Source organism: Cladophialophora immunda, assembly GCF_000835495.1.
Source record: "Cladophialophora immunda strain CBS 83496 unplaced genomic scaffold supercont1.2, whole genome shotgun sequence".
Taxonomy (NCBI): domain Eukaryota; kingdom Fungi; phylum Ascomycota; class Eurotiomycetes; order Chaetothyriales; family Herpotrichiellaceae; genus Cladophialophora; species Cladophialophora immunda.
The window spans coordinates 6,997,112-7,011,454 of NW_015622542.1; the positions used below are offsets into that span (position 1 = coordinate 6,997,112).

The following is a 14,343-nucleotide window of genomic DNA, read 5'->3' on the forward strand; positions in this document are numbered from 1 at the left end:
TTCACGTCGGCCGCCCGAGTCAGAGAGCTGGGCAGTCAAAAGTTTGGCAGTTATCAATACCCAACTAACAGGTGCTGAGAGACTGTGAATTTGACCGCGAAATTTTAGACTTCCTCGAAGAAAGATTTCCGCAGCTTCACAAGTGCACCGTTGAGAGTGCTCCGATTCGCAGATTCTAGTCTTGGCGTGAGCAACATATTGGTGCAAGCACTGTTCGGCAGACCTTCCAGGGCGGTGTTGGGGTTCTTGGCATGAAATCGTACGTCGGCCTGTCATGAAAGTTCAAACATTTCCGAGTCTCGTGTTTCCAGCATGATCTGAACCACCACAAGATGTCTGGTAAGTCCACTGATCATTCTGGCGACTCCTGATCTGACTGTGAATAGCAACCCAGCTTTTGAACCCCAAAGCAGAATCCCGTCGTAGAGCAGAGGCGCTTCGAATCAACATCAACGCGGGAGAAGGCCTCCAAGATGTTCTCAAGTCGAACCTGGGACCCTCGGGCACAATCAAGATGTTGGTCGACGGGTCGGGTCAAATCAAGCTGACAAAAGACGGAGCGGTCCTGCTGAAAGAAATGTCGATACAAAACCCTACAGCCACTTTGATTGCTCGAGCCGCAACAGCGCAGGATGACATTACTGGTGACGGCACAACATCTGTAGTGCTATTGATAGGTGAACTCCTGAAGCAAGCAGACAGATACATTCAAGAAGGCTTGCATCCAAGAGTAATCACTGACGGCTTCGAAATCGCCAAAACCGAAACTCTCAAATTCCTCGATACTTTCAAAATCACCCGTGAGATCGACCGCGATCTACTCCTCTCGATCGCCAAAACTTCCCTTTCCACCAAGATAAATGCCGCCCTTGCTGCACAGTTGACGCCGTCTATAGTCGACGCCGTGTTAGCAATCTATCGACCCCCCCAAAAACCCGACCTGCACATGATCGAAATCATGAAACTGCAGCACAAACTAAGTTCTGACACCACCTTGATCAGAGGTTTAGTGTTGGATCATGGTGCGCGACATCCCGACATGCCGAAGCGAGTCGAAAACGCTTTCATTCTCACGTTGAACGTCTCCCTTGAATACGAAAAGTCTGAAATCAACTCCGGCTTTTATTACAGCAGCGCCGAGCAAAGAGACAAACTCGTCGCCTCTGAGCGTCGCTTCGTTGATGAAAAGCTCAAGAAGATCGTGGCATTGAAGAATGAAGTTTGCGGATCTGATCCGAAGAAGTCCTTTGTGGTGATCAACCAGAAAGGCATCGATCCATTGAGTCTGGACGTGCTAGTCAAAAACGGCATACTGGCGCTCAGGCGCGCAAAGAGACGGAACATGGAACGCCTTCAACTCGTGTGCGGTGGAAAGGCGCAGAATAGTGTAGATGATCTCGATCCTTCGGTGCTTGGATGGGCTGGACTGGTGTACGAGCAGACACTGGGAGAAGAGAAATACACTTTTGTGGAAGAAGTGAAAGATCCCAAGTCTGTTACCCTTCTGATCAAGGGACCCAACCAGCACAGCATCACTCAAATCACAGACGCGGTCAGGGACGGCCTAAGAAGTGTATACAACACTATTGTGGACGGCTGCGTCGTGCCCGGTGCTGGATCGTTTCAAATCGCCGCCGCAGCGCACCTTTCGTCAGAAGCGGTGCGAAAAACAGTCAAGGGCAAAGCCAAGTGGGGTGTTGCTGCCTTTGCAGATGCACTTTTGATTATACCAAAGACTCTTGCCGCAAATTCCGGACACGATATCCAAGATGCACTTGCCGCCCTGCAGGATGAATTTGCCGAAGGGAACGTGGTAGGATTAGATCTTGTGACTGGAGAACCAATGGATCCCGTGCAAGAAGGCGTGTTTGATGGGTTCCGCGTACTGAGGAACAGTATTGCCAGCAGCCAGGGGATCGCGAGTAACTTGCTGTTGTGTGATGAATTATTGAAGGCGAGACAGATGGGAAGACAACAGGCTCCTGGCGGGATGGATCAAGGGGAATGAATGGATGGATAAGTCGGTGAAGGGTTCGAAACGGTGTACGAGGTACTTTGCTTCTGCATGAGCCATGGCGTACGATCCTCGGAATGGTATGGCCTTCATGATAAACGATGCGGAGACCACCTGGGCGGCCAACTAGTGAAGCAGGCGATGTAGCCCAAAAAAATAGATAACTGCGTTGGAATCGAGAATGATACCCCTGATGCCACATTCGAGGGCGCCTTGTTGTTTATGTAGTCCGGGATCTATACCGTCTTTGTGTAAGAAATCATGTCATGAGGTCAATTTCATCATGTATGGCATCCAAAATCTCAATCGCTTTGAAGACCGGATTCCTCATAATCGTACCTACAGCAGCGTCGCCAATCCGCCGCACTCCAGTAGTCCTACTCCATCGCTCTTCATGAGATATTTATGGGGTAAGACCTTCCCGACATCGCAATGTTCGAACCATTCGATTGCCTTTCGCTTTGAGACCTTGACCTTCGCAGGGGAACCGTCCCCCTTGGTGTCATTGTACATTGCAGAGCCCGAAAACATCTTAGACGCCGCGAGCTGCTTGCTGATTTCCCCACAGTCCCGACATCGTGTCATGAATCTTCTTCTGCTGCCGTCGGATCTGGTCCTCTGTCTGGCCCCTGGCATTTCCTCTGGAATCAATTTCCATTGCATCTGAGTCACCCTGTGGCACATTCGCTCCCATCGCTTCTTCCCCTTGGATTTGCTGCCCCTGGTCATTGAGAACTTTGCTTCCATTAACCATCTCGGGCTTGGGTTTCGGATCCACGCTCATGGCACCGTCCATGTGGCCCGCCATCAGCCCACCTCCCTCTCTGAGTTTATTGATGGCACGGACTGTGTCGATGGCCTTGTGGAGTGTTCTTCTCGCATTGAAATTCTTTTTCACCGTCGGCAGGAGATCTTGCCCATCACCAGGACCCTTGACGGGAGAGGTGGGATCAATGTCAGGCTTGATCCAGGCGTGCTGCAGAGCCTGGTGTGCGGTCATGCGTGCGTGGGGGTCAATCGTAAGGCAGCGTTTGATAAAGTCTCTCGCGGTATCGGAGACGTTGCGCCAGTACTCGACGGGGGTGAAAGAGTAATCTGCGGCGAGAATGGCTTGCATTTCTTCCAGATTTGAGTCGCGATCGAATGGAGTGTAGCCGCAAAGGAGGAAGTATGTGATAACGCCGATGGCCCAGATGTCGCTGAGAGCTTGTATCAGTCTTGAAGGGTCGTGGCACAGATCAGAAAGGACTTTGCTCACACAGGTTTACCATGACCCGTCTTTTTGAATATCTCGGGCGCCATATACCCTGGTGTGCCGCACGTCGTGGTCAAGACATGAAATTGTTCCTCATCCATGATCCTAGACAGACCAAAGTCCGCAATCAGGAGATCCGCATTGTCTTCCGGTGTTCTGAACAACAGATTCTCGGGTTTCAAATCTCTGTGCACGATGCCGTGGTCGTGTAGATATGCGACTGCGGACAGTGTGGCTCGAATCAAGTCGGCCGCGTCAGATTCGTAGTAGGAGCCTTTGCGGCAGATGCGGTCGAAAAGCTCCCCCCCCAGGGCAAGATCGGTCACAAGGTATACTGCGGCCATGTCAGACTAATTCCAAAACCCTGGAGCGTCGAGCCGTACAATTATTCATGGTTTCGAAGTAGTCGACGAGAGTCAGGATGTTGCGATGTCCCACTGACACACGCTTCAAGACTGCGATTTCGTTGCGCACCTAACAACACTTCCGTTAGCCGGTAGCCTCACTCTGGTGATCAAGGGCATTTACTTACCATATGCTCCCGACCGGCCATGAGCCGTTTGTTGATGACTATGAAGAGGTAAGTAAGGGAGTATGCTCGGCACGGTCTATGAGCAGACCTTTTGCGGCATAGTATCTTCCTGTGTCTATGTGAACGCATTCCTTAACCACTGAATAGGAACCTGCGCCGAGTGTTTTTCCTTGGGAACATAAGCAGGGTGTACCACACGAGGTGCGACAGATCAAGCTCACCAGTCTTGTACCGGCAAGGCTGGATCTGCGGCTTTTGTTGCCCTTGCGTCGCCATATCCACGGTTTGTCTCAAACCCTTCTCAGCTGAATCGTGGTATAGGAATGGGATTGCAGAGCAGGTAAGCAAGTGGACGCTGACGGCTGAGGAGGGCGGAAGCCGAAAAGATCAGAGGGGCAATACACTAGAGGGCGGGGTGATGGCCGAAAGGGCCTAGAAAGGAGTCTGAAAACGAGACATTCATGAAAGAAGAGTTCTTGTGAGTTGCAGCAAGAGAAGATGTCTAAGTGTCTATTCAGCTGCTTCCACGCCAGACTCAGGTGCGCCCCAGGCAAGCAGACACCGTCCGCGAAACTGCATTGAATGCTTTTCGTCAGACAGTGTTTGCACGAATACTTAGCTTCAAGCGTCTCGCACAGATGCTGGGCTGCATTAGGCGGGGTCTTGGGTAGTCCACGTCAGACACTGCCACCAGCGCAGCAGAGGGGCACCTAAAATTGCCCACCCCACAATATCGGCGCAAGGTCTCCTCGTCTATGGGTTGATGTGGCAAAGCTTCCATCTAACCTCGCTGCAAGCTGGGTCTTGGAAACTACACTGTAAGTGCCGGGGCGAAGCTTACTCCAGAACCCAGGAGGTATGGGAGCAGAAAGATGGTTTCCATGCCAGGAATAAATGCATGATCTCGAGCTGCGTTTCTCAAGGCTCGCCTTCATTGGGAGACGCAACTGCATCGACCTCTTCTGCCAAATCCGACGACGGTTCAGGGATCTCGTCCTCTGAGCCTCTGATTCGTGCATACCGATCTCTCCTCAACAGCGCCGTCTCGTGTGTTTCGAGTATCATCTCTTCTATCTCCACACGAGGTACGAAGTCCATGCTTGGGAGTTCGGGCTCGTCAAAATCGGACGGCATGTCAATACCGCTTCCCTCGCCCTCGTCTTCACTGTCCGCGATCTCGATGATTTTCCGCTTTCTGGAATGTGCTGGTGGATCACTCTGGGATCGCTGGGAGAGTTCCACGGGGAGGAGTGGGGGGTCATCTTCTTTGTCAGTACTCGATGCTTTCGCATTATCATTGGGTTCGGTATTAACTTCGGCTTGACTGGGTGAAGTGGTCGGACCTAGTTGCTGAAGGCCGTTGGACCGAATAACAAATGGAACTGGTTCCATGCAGATGTCTTTCCAGGCCAGTCGCTGTACTTCCGCGTACCGCATTCCCAGGGATTGCGTCCCTGATATATCGACGCCTTGTCCCTCATTAGCGAAATCACGGAAGAGCATGATTCGGGTATGGACCGCGGACTCCCAAGCCTGGCTGGCCAATGCGGCCTTCAAGATCGCCTTGTTATGATTTTTCAAACTCGTTGTCGTGTTGGTTAGAACTAGGATCGCAACGTTCTTGAGCGCGGCCATCTTCGACATTGCGGCACCGAGATTCTCTATGATCTGAAAGCGTTTTGACACAGCTTGCCTTTCGAACTTCTCTCTCACAGCAGCTGGCGCGGAGGCCTTGATGTTTCTGGGATTTCGCGAAAAAGAGCCGAGGAGGAGGTTGGAGAGGTCGTCGATGACGATCAAACACGTCTTTGAGGAGGGAAAGGAGTGGGGAGGATGCAAAAATAGTGTCAACAGACGAGCCAGCGTGTAGGCGCTGAGGTAAGTAAACTTGTCTTCTAGGAGTACCTGTGTGTCCAAAGGCTTTGGTGATGATGGTAGATCAGGATGCGCAGGTATGGCGTAGGAGCGCATCAGGTCGTCCAGTCTTTCTTCGATGAAGGGAGAACCTGTGTCAACCCATAGGACATCGGAATCCTCGTGGCCGGAGCGGATCGCACTGGCAGCAGCTTGCAGGCCAAAGGTGGTCTTGCCTACCCCTGGTGGTCCGTAGACTTCGGTAACATGGCCCCTCTGGATACCAGGTGAAGTGATTGAGAACCCATTGCTTCCATTTGCAAGAATTACATCCAAAGCTGGGAGACTAGAAGATATCCCCTTGCATTTGGCGGATAGGATTTCCAGAGCTTCAATGGCGGAAACCGTGGGTAGTCGATGCTGAGACGGGGAGGTTGAGAAATTGTGGATGTCTGCTTCTCGGTCCTGCATTGTTGGCTTCCATTGACATGTTGAAGTCGATTCGACGGAAGATAAGTCTGTCGGATTCTGATTTGGCAAGCTGGCGAATTCATGGCGATATCTCCGTTCATGTGTAATGTCCTCACTGACTGCAGCACAAGCCAGTGGCGATGGGCATTATGTTTGTGTCATGGTGCTCGAAGCAGGACGCGTTCCGATCCGACCTTTCGAATAATGTCAACACGGCTTCAGTGGAGTTCAAATGACCTGTCAGACGACCAACTGCTCGGCCGAACAAGCTCATTGGTAATGAACAACCTCTCTAACTTAGTACTAGGTGTTGACGATTGTTTCGAATCACCTAGAGGTAACAAGCTCATGTTGCTGCACCGTTGTTGCGTAACAGAGGTCATCTCAAAGAGTCTAGGGCGGCAAGCTTTCCTGGGTTGTCTTAGTTATTCATTCTCACGATCGTCGATACACGCTGCCCGACGAACTCATCAAGACTGCCTCAGAGAACAATGAATACTGTAATGGACCAAGCTGCAATCATTGTCCCGCCCATCTTGCTTGCAGTTGCACTGATTTGTATTCAAGAGGCATGGAACATGCGCCTTTCGCTGCAAGGCTACAAGCAGCTGAAGTTAGGTGGCCCTTCCCATATCAGTGACGAGGAGATGGGCGACAAATATGCCAAATTCGCCGACGCACCCAGCGGGTCGGTTGCTTCGAAATGGAAAGTTAAGGCTCTATTTATTCACCCCATCAAGTCCTGCGCCGGTGTCGAGTTGGATGTCGCAGACGTTCACGCGGCCGGATTCAGATGGGACCGAACGTTTGCATTTGCAGAACTGCTTTCACCTCAGGGATACTCGGGCGCTTCACAGGCAGACAAGGGAGCGAAATGGGTGTTCAGGACACTGAGACAACCTGGATGGGAGAGATTGGCTCTTATCAAGCCAGAAATTTGGTTTCCGGACCCGACTGACGAGGAGCCGAGCACCGATCGAGGCTGGATGGTAGTCAGGTATCCTCGCATCCCGACCGGGCGATTCTCTTTGATCTCACGCCTTTTCATCTGGCTTGGCATTGCCTCTGAAGGAAAGTCGTTTCGTGTACCGCTAGTTCCTGGGGAGAATCACCAATATCCTACTGAAAACGTGACGGTCTGGAAAGACAACCCGAAATGGCTGAATTATGGCGTACATCTACCGAACGACTTTCAATCTTTCATAAAGGCCTCAAACCCCGTGACTCTGTTCAGAGTTGATCCAAATGCCTACCGAGAGGTATTTCGTTGTGCGCCGAGGAAAGATCAGCTGGGCTACCAGCCAGTGGTTGGTTTTGCTGACGCATATCCTGTGCATCTTTTGAACACCACATCAGTCCGCGATATTGCACTCAGAGTGAAACAGGAAATTCCACGGTTTACCGCAAGGAGATTTCGTGCAAATATCTTGATTGATGGCCCAGGCGCATACAACGAAGATGACTGGAAAATGATCCGGATCGGAAGTCACATTTTCTTCTGCGCCTGTCACACGGTTCGGTGCAGGCTACCCAACGTCGACCCCGACACTGCAGTGATGCATCCTGTCGAACCAGATAAGACGCTCAAGTCTTTCAGGTGTATCGATGAAGGCGACCCGCTAAACGCTTGTCTAGGGCTTCAGCTGGTGCCAGCAGCAGCTGGCAGCTTTCGCATCTATGTCGGAGACGAGGTTGAAGTCCTCGAAAGAGGCCATCATAAATACATCAAACAGTGAAGGCTTTGGCACCGCCTTCGATTCGAGCATTCTCACTTTCCTCATACCGGATGAAGAGGTTGGCAATGGGTCAACGTAAAGGACTTCCGGTGGCGGGTCAAAGATTTGTATCATGACGCCATTCAAGTGTACAAGACATTTGTGCCTCGTATATGGTGTATTAAGGTCTTTCCGTGTGCCAATATCTGGCTTCCCGCAGCTGGGACGGTTCGCCAGAGGTCCGAACCAATTGAACTGGTGTATTCCTGCGAAAACTCAACGATGGGTACTGGTTTGAAGGTCGTCGCCCTATGGATGGGCTTTGCTCACCGAGTGTTGTTATTGAGAATGCACAGGGAGGCCATCGAAGGATTGAGATCTTGAATTAGCACTATTTCAAACAACCTTGGCCTGTCTTGCCAGGTTCGATCGTCGCTTGTACCTTATCGAAGAAGCCCGGATTCCAACCTAAGCCTGTTGACTATTCAAAACAGCTTGATTTGTGGCTCGAGGGGACTGCGGAGAGTTCACGCATTCCAAAGGTATCAGAGCATCCCTAGAAAGACAAAGGCGGGGTTTACCGGGTGAACTATTCCGTGGGCGAATCGCCAAGTTCAACGGCATTGAGCTCCCAGGTTTTCTTGCGCAGTGGCTCACTCCGTACGTTGAGAGAACATTGATCAGCAACGATGAGTCGTTTTTCAACCTGTGAACTACTCTGGGGCTGCAGGCGATATTGACAGTATCAGCATCATCCCCGAAAACATTTACATGTCTCTCGCAGGGTTTGTCCCGAGTTAGAATAGCTCTAGCTTGCGGATTGAAAGATCACCAATGAAACACCGGGTTGTGTGGAGAATTTTGTGGGCAAGCTGCTTGCCCCTACTGCAATCAAGAGATGAATTGGCTTCGCGTTCGCCCTAAATCCGAGAGAAACGGCATATAAGAAAGGGCATACTTAATTCGAGGATGGAAGGTCGACGGAACACATCAAGAGCACTTCCTAATCCCACATCCAAGCGAAAAAGGCTCAGAGATCGTTCCCAGAGTGTTTGACGACCGCAGCAATGGCAGGCCGAAGAATTGCTCTTGTTACTGGTGAGTGTTATCATCATTGCTTGATTTTCTGCTGTTGCTTCTTGGTCATGGCGCTGAGCTGGAGATAGGTGGCAACAACGGTATCGGCTACGAGACAGTCAAGGCCCTCCTTCAGTCCAATCAGCCATATCATGTTCTCTTGGGCAGTCGCTCACTCGAGAAGGCCGAACATGCAATCGAGAAGCTCCACAAAGAATGTGGCGAGTCAGCCAACACCGTCGAAGCGCTCCAAGTCGATCTTAACAGTGATACCTCCATCGAAACAGCATTCGATCAGGTCAAGACCAAGTTGGGACATATTGATGCGCTCATAAATAACGCGGGTAAGGCAACTTTCGTGGCCCATCACCTGCCAATCCGAGCTGACTTCAAAAATCATAGGAGCGACATTTGATCTCGCATTTGTAGCCAATGACGTCTCCCTCCGCGACTGCTTTTTGAGAGCCTACGATGTCAACGTCGCGGGTACCAATGTCCTAACCTGGACCTTTATGCCACTCTTGCTCAAATCCCATGACCCTCGTCTGGTCTTCGTGACAGGCCTCTCCAACGTCACACAAGCAAGCAGGTCTTATTTTCCTACGCCGCCTCAACCCGCTGGGTGGCCGAAGAAGATCGAATTTGAGACGATCGGGTATCGATGCAGTAAGACAGCGCTGAACATGTTGATGGTGGACTGGAATCACAAGTTGAAGGCAGACGGAGTCAAGGTTTGGGCTGTTGGACCTGGGCTTCTGGAGACGGATCTAGGGAATGCACGGCATTTGGCGAAGGAGATGGGGGCGAAGCATCCGAGTGTCGGTGGACAATTCATCAGGAGTGTTGTGGAGGGAGCAAGAGATGAAGATGTGGGGAAAATCGTAGTGAAGGATGGGATTTCGGAATTCTGAGGTCAAGTAATGAGACCATCGGTAGGATCGCGTGATCATGAAGTAGGTATCGCTGATCAGATCAAACGGGTGTAATGATGTGTTCAGATGCTGGTTAATATTTTTCCTGCATTGCCGCTCGTGCTGCGCTCAGGCTGTCGCCTTCCTCAGACACGATTCCTGTCGCTTTATGGTGTTCTTCGGCTGCCATGTCCCTTGCATGAGCGTCGGCAAAGTGACTCCCCTGTCCCTGACCAACGTGGTGGTGGTGATCGTTTCCGGCACTGTGCTCAGCTCCTATATGGTGTGCTTCACATTGATGATGTCTCTCCTCCAATCGATCTTCTGTCCCTCTCATCTCCGCCAGACCGTGCTCGGCGATTTCTCGATTCCTTTCCTCTCCCTCTTGTTTGTGGAAGACGGTGTCAAGTGCTTCCATGGCGCCACCCCGGAGAGCGTCGCCGGCGCCGTGAATGCCATGGAGGCCGGATTTGATATCTTCAACGATGTTCTGGGCCGTTTGATGCAATTTTTCAGCCATTTTGTACCCTTTGTTGTGGTCTCAGCCTATGCTTGAGTCGTTGGAGGTTGGACCAAGGCACAGTTGTATGCAAAGACGCACACTATGCGGCCTGGCAGTGCATGATCATTTTGTACTCACAAGTAGGGAACGCCGGCTGGATGTTCGCGGATTGAGAGATGCAAACGTGAGCATGACGTAGTCGTCAGGAGACCCCAGCACCGAGGAGGCGGCAGAGCGGCTTGACAAATGTCGCACCGTCTGACAGAATGTCTCGAACTACGATGGATCGAGCAACTTGGGAGTTAACCACCCATAAACAAAGTGCATCTTATCTGATGTCAAACATCCTCTATATCACAGTCACTCTGCTTATACCTTTCCAGAATACCGACTACCTACAAGTAGTGATTTGAGCATTGCTAACCAATAGTCCATCATGACGGGTTCGTCGACCTTGGACGGATTCGTTGGTCAGACTATAAGCTGTTCATTGTCTTGGTAGATAGTCAACGGCTCCATCCGGAGCAAGTTGCATCCTAATTTGGCAGCATGCTGCTTGATTATTCGAAGCTGGATTGGTGATTCTCGCCATGAATCCGACTCCACAATCTCTATCCTAGCTTTGCCATCTCTGCCGCCCTACAACGCTTCCACTGGTTGTTGTATCAAAAGCGTGCTGCCAACATCGAAGCCATTCAATAGGCACTAGCAGTTCAGCGGAACTTCATGTGGACCGTACTTTACGTCCCATAGCTTCTCTAACGATTCCGAGCTCTCTGTCGCCTCGAGAGTTTCAAAATTTAGCCCCTGTCGAGCCACCAGGTGCCGCATCCACAAACGAGATGACTCTGGTACGACTATTATGGAGAGCTGAATCATATTGTGGTAAACTCAACCCACCGTCATTAGTTTTAAAGCATCTCTGTCGGGCAAGTAAGGTAGAAGTCTATGAACTCTGCTTATACGTAACTTTCGTCCATTTGAGGCAGACTTCTGTCGTTGGCTTCCAATATTGTCACTACCGTACTCTAACGAATAATGCTCTACACACATAGTATGTTCGTACCTATAGCCAATTTGTTTCTGTAATGCAGTACAGGTTCCACCGCGGGCAACTATGGAACTCCGTCCATGCCTGGGATGATCCTGCATGCTCAAGCTCTCTTAAAGTAGGTTGTCTCTTCCCTCCACCCTGTGCGAGAATGGATGCCACACGTGGCATTTTTAGAATCGGTTGGCAATCCTGTCCGCAATGCTGCTGCGGCGGCGGCCGCCATGAACAGCCTCACTTTGCCTGCGGACAGTTTCCACAAACTCTTTGTCGTTGTCAACGTGGCCATCGAATGACCAAAGTGCAGGGCAAGGGCCGATTTTGCGGCGAAAGATGGTTGTCTTGATCCACCACGGCAGAACGGTGCCAACTTGATGTTTGATGAAGGTCCGGGTCGGAATAGCAAAGATATAATCAAGTTCCTCCTGTGATGAAGTCAGAAGTGTTGCAGGGGTCAGAAAAGAGCAAAGGATTCGCTCACCAAGGTCCTTTGTTTGGTTTCTGGCAAGAAGAGGAAGATCATGACAAGCGCGCAGATATTGAGACCTGCATAGAACCCAAATGCACCAGTGGGACTCATGGCTGATAGCATCCGTGGGAAAGTGATCGAAAGTACGGCAGCCCAAAATAAGCAGGTTGCCACTGCCCAAGCCATACCGACCTCACGGTGTGAAAGAGGGAAGACCTCAGCGGAATATGTGAACGGCACAGGGCCTTCTCCGGGAGAGTAAAATGCCGCAAACTGTCCGAATATCAGTATGTTCCCTTTTTCTAGACGAACGACTTCCTGACATACCAAGTAAATGAAGAGGGCGACCAGACCCAGATGCGCTGAACTTGACGAAGGAATCAAATAGCAGAGACCTGCAGCTAGCAAGGTCCATGCCATCTGAGGGAAGGTGAACAACAGCAGTGATCGGCGACCAAATGTATCGATAGTCCATATGGCAGGCCAGGCGAATACAAAGTTCACCAACCCAAAGCCCCAGGAAGCCAAAAGCGAGTCCGTAACAGATGCACCAGCTTCCGAGAACACGGTGGAGCTGTAAAAGGCGATGATGTTGACTGTGCCTGAATCAGTACATACTCGGATGAACGGGATGGTTTCTCCACTTACTTCCGCACATTTGTTGCGCAATCATGACAGTGAAGGATGCCAGAGTAGCGCGGCGAACTCGTGGAATCGTGAACAACTGAATGAAGCGAGTGGCATAGTTGGTCTGCTTCTTGACCAAACTGGCTTCCATACGGAGTTGAGCAAAGATGTAGTACAAATCACGAGCGGCCTGGAGCTCGGTGTTCCTGAGACGCTTGAGTGATTGGAAGGCATTGCGATATTTGCCCTTCTTGATGTACCAACGAGGAGATTCTGGACATTGTCAGTTACCCAGCGTAAGACTAGAGGCAAGGGAGGCGCACCTGGACAGAAGTAAACCCCGATGAGAAGAGGTAAGGCAGGGAGCAGAGCAGAACCGAACTGAAGGCGCCAGGAGATGGAGCCAGTGTCCTTGACGGCAAGATTGGCGCAAGTTCCTAAGAAAATGCCGAAGGCGGTCCACATCTGCCAACTCATGACCAGGCCCCCTCGAACTGATGCGGGTGCATTTTCGGCGCTGAAGATCGGTACGGTTGAGCCTTTGCAACCCATACCAATACCGAGCAGAAGTCGAGTGACCAGAAGTTGATCCCACGCTAGGCAAAGTCAGAAAGCATTCCATGCAGGCGCAGGTTGTGTACTTACTCTGCGCAACGGCAGACCCAATTGGACTCAAGAAGCAGAAGACAGCAGACACAAAGATGGTGCCTCGTCGACCAAAAAAGTTGTTGAGTGGATCAGAACACCAACAGCCGCTAAGAGCAGTCAGTATTCCAGCCTGCCATCGTCGACGGTATACTCACAGGAATGCCGAGGCGATGTACGGCCCGGCATTGATCAAGCCTTGATACCATTGATTGCGCGCAGCATTCGGGTTTGGTTGTCCATTCGCCAGTTTGTCGCTGACTGGGATGCCCAGAGCATCGGGGAAGGAGAGGTTAGCGCCATTGGAGCCAGTCTGATCCCAACCCTGTACAGCTGCACCAATCGAGCAAAGAATGATTGTGAAGTAGAGCGATTTTGGCTGACGCCACTTGTGCAAGACCTCATTGCGGATGGCTTCTTTCTCATGCTCCGTAAGGCCTGGCACGCTCTCAAAAGCTGGAGGATCTTTAGCAACGAGAGCGCCCTTCACTAGTAGGTCTGTCATGTCTGCAAAGTCATTGTCTCTGGAGAACTCTTCGACGTCTTTAATGACTTCCTCGTTGGAAAGGTGAGCCAAGGGGTTTTTGATCCTATCGCGTCTCAGTCACAAAGGTTGTAGATGGTCGGTGATTGCCATACTTTGCCGTTGCGCTGTTTTCCAAGTCGATATAGGCAGTCTCTTGCTTTTCACCGACGTACTTCTCATCGTCGCCACTGGTTAAGTCAGCCGTATAGCTCTGAATGATTAGGTGGTTCGATGCTTACCTGTTCGCGGCATCGTGCGTGATCTGAGGATCTTGAGAGGCCATCTTGGTATGTATCCAGTGGCAAAGCAGCTCAGGAGACTGATTGAAGAAGAGAAAGAAACCATCGGTGGGCTTACCCGGGTTTATCACTTCGACAGCCAACCCACATGCTCAAGCGGGGGCAGACAATCATCGCTCGCGAACTCCACGGGGTTTCAACGCGTGAGCAATGGACCCAGCTGGAGATACATAGCGAGCTCCGTGACTGGCACGCGCAATGCTTCCATGAGGAAGTAGAGATGTACATCATGCCCCGCAACCAGGGACCGGTGACTCCAGCAAACGATGCTAAAGCAGTAGCTGTGAGAGAACTTTGGTGGGCCGGGGGGCAAAAGGACTGTAGGACGTAACCTTTTGTTGGTTGAATCGCCCACATGTTCTAAACAGAAGGGAAAATTTCGAGTTGATCCATCG

At 51.1% G+C, this 14,343-nt stretch overlaps 6 protein-coding genes across 7 annotated transcripts; 2 read left to right on the forward strand and 4 right to left on the reverse strand.

The window, feature by feature from the left end:
* The first annotated feature begins 300 nt into the window (after positions 1-300).
* On the forward strand, positions 301-2,306 carry PV07_04605 (T-complex protein 1, zeta subunit). The gene is made up of 2 exons (XM_016391427.1): positions 301-339; positions 387-2,306. The coding sequence occupies exons 1-2, from the start codon at positions 333-335 to the stop codon at positions 2,006-2,008; spliced, it is 1,629 nt and encodes a 542-aa protein (XP_016253329.1). The 5' UTR covers positions 301-332; the 3' UTR covers positions 2,009-2,306.
* PV07_04606 lies at positions 2,162-4,393 on the reverse strand. Of its 2 annotated transcripts, XM_016391428.1 has the most exons (6): positions 4,023-4,393; positions 3,890-3,970; positions 3,802-3,839; positions 3,653-3,743; positions 3,273-3,603; positions 2,162-3,213 (listed from the first exon to the last, which is right to left on the reverse strand). In XM_016391428.1, the coding sequence occupies exons 1-6, from the start codon at positions 4,075-4,077 to the stop codon at positions 2,547-2,549; spliced, it is 1,263 nt and encodes a 420-aa protein (XP_016253330.1). In that variant the 5' UTR covers positions 4,078-4,393; the 3' UTR covers positions 2,162-2,546. The 2 variants fall into 2 exon arrangements, with proteins under 2 accessions (XP_016253330.1, XP_016253331.1); XM_016391429.1 differs by having other exon boundaries at positions 3,890-4,393.
* A 115-nt stretch (positions 4,394-4,508) lies between these two features.
* Positions 4,509-6,266, reverse strand: PV07_04607 (uncharacterized protein). Its single transcript, XM_016391430.1, has one exon. The coding sequence runs from the start codon at positions 6,124-6,126 to the stop codon at positions 4,720-4,722; it is 1,407 nt and encodes a 468-aa protein (XP_016253332.1). The 5' UTR covers positions 6,127-6,266; the 3' UTR covers positions 4,509-4,719.
* Positions 6,267-8,724: 2,458 nt separating this feature from the next.
* On the reverse strand, positions 8,725-10,460 carry PV07_04608 (uncharacterized protein). Its single transcript, XM_016391431.1, has one exon. It carries the CDS (start codon positions 10,347-10,349, stop codon positions 9,924-9,926), a length of 426 nt encoding a protein of 141 aa, XP_016253333.1. The 5' UTR covers positions 10,350-10,460; the 3' UTR covers positions 8,725-9,923.
* Positions 8,909-9,843, forward strand: PV07_04609 (uncharacterized protein; the record flags this gene model as incomplete). Its single annotated transcript, XM_016391432.1, has 3 exons — positions 8,909-8,939; positions 9,008-9,262; positions 9,321-9,843. The coding sequence occupies 3 exons, from the start codon at positions 8,909-8,911 to the stop codon at positions 9,827-9,829; spliced, it is 795 nt and encodes a 264-aa protein (XP_016253334.1). The 3' UTR covers positions 9,830-9,843.
* A 1,095-nt stretch (positions 10,461-11,555) lies between the features above and the next one.
* Positions 11,556-13,932, reverse strand: PV07_04610 (uncharacterized protein; the record flags this gene model as incomplete). Its single annotated transcript, XM_016391433.1, has 9 exons — positions 11,556-11,807; positions 11,864-12,124; positions 12,179-12,447; positions 12,500-12,751; positions 12,802-13,074; positions 13,124-13,233; positions 13,282-13,713; positions 13,763-13,837; positions 13,889-13,932. The coding sequence occupies 9 exons, from the start codon at positions 13,930-13,932 to the stop codon at positions 11,556-11,558; spliced, it is 1,968 nt and encodes a 655-aa protein (XP_016253335.1).
* Between the last annotated feature and the right edge of the window lie 411 nt (positions 13,933-14,343).

Bases quoted from the DNA above. Each gene is read 5' to 3' on its own strand.
- PV07_04606 (XM_016391428.1), bottom strand. From the start codon at position 4,077: ATGGCGACGCAAGGGCAACAAAAGCCGCAGATCCAGCCTTGCCGGTAC. The intron at 3,971-4,022 runs GTGAGCTTGATC...TATGTTCCCAAG, and splicing joins GCCTTGCCGGTACAAGACTG to GAAAAACACTCGGCGCAGGT. The intron at 3,840-3,889 runs GTCTGCTCATAG...ACCTCTTCATAG, and splicing joins AAGATACTATGCCGCAAAAG to TCATCAACAAACGGCTCATG.
- PV07_04607 (XM_016391430.1), bottom strand. From the start codon at position 6,126: ATGCAGGACCGAGAAGCAGACATCCACAATTTCTCAACCTCCCCGTCT.
- PV07_04608 (XM_016391431.1), bottom strand. From the start codon at position 10,349: ATGGCTGAAAAATTGCATCAAACGGCCCAGAACATCGTTGAAGATATC.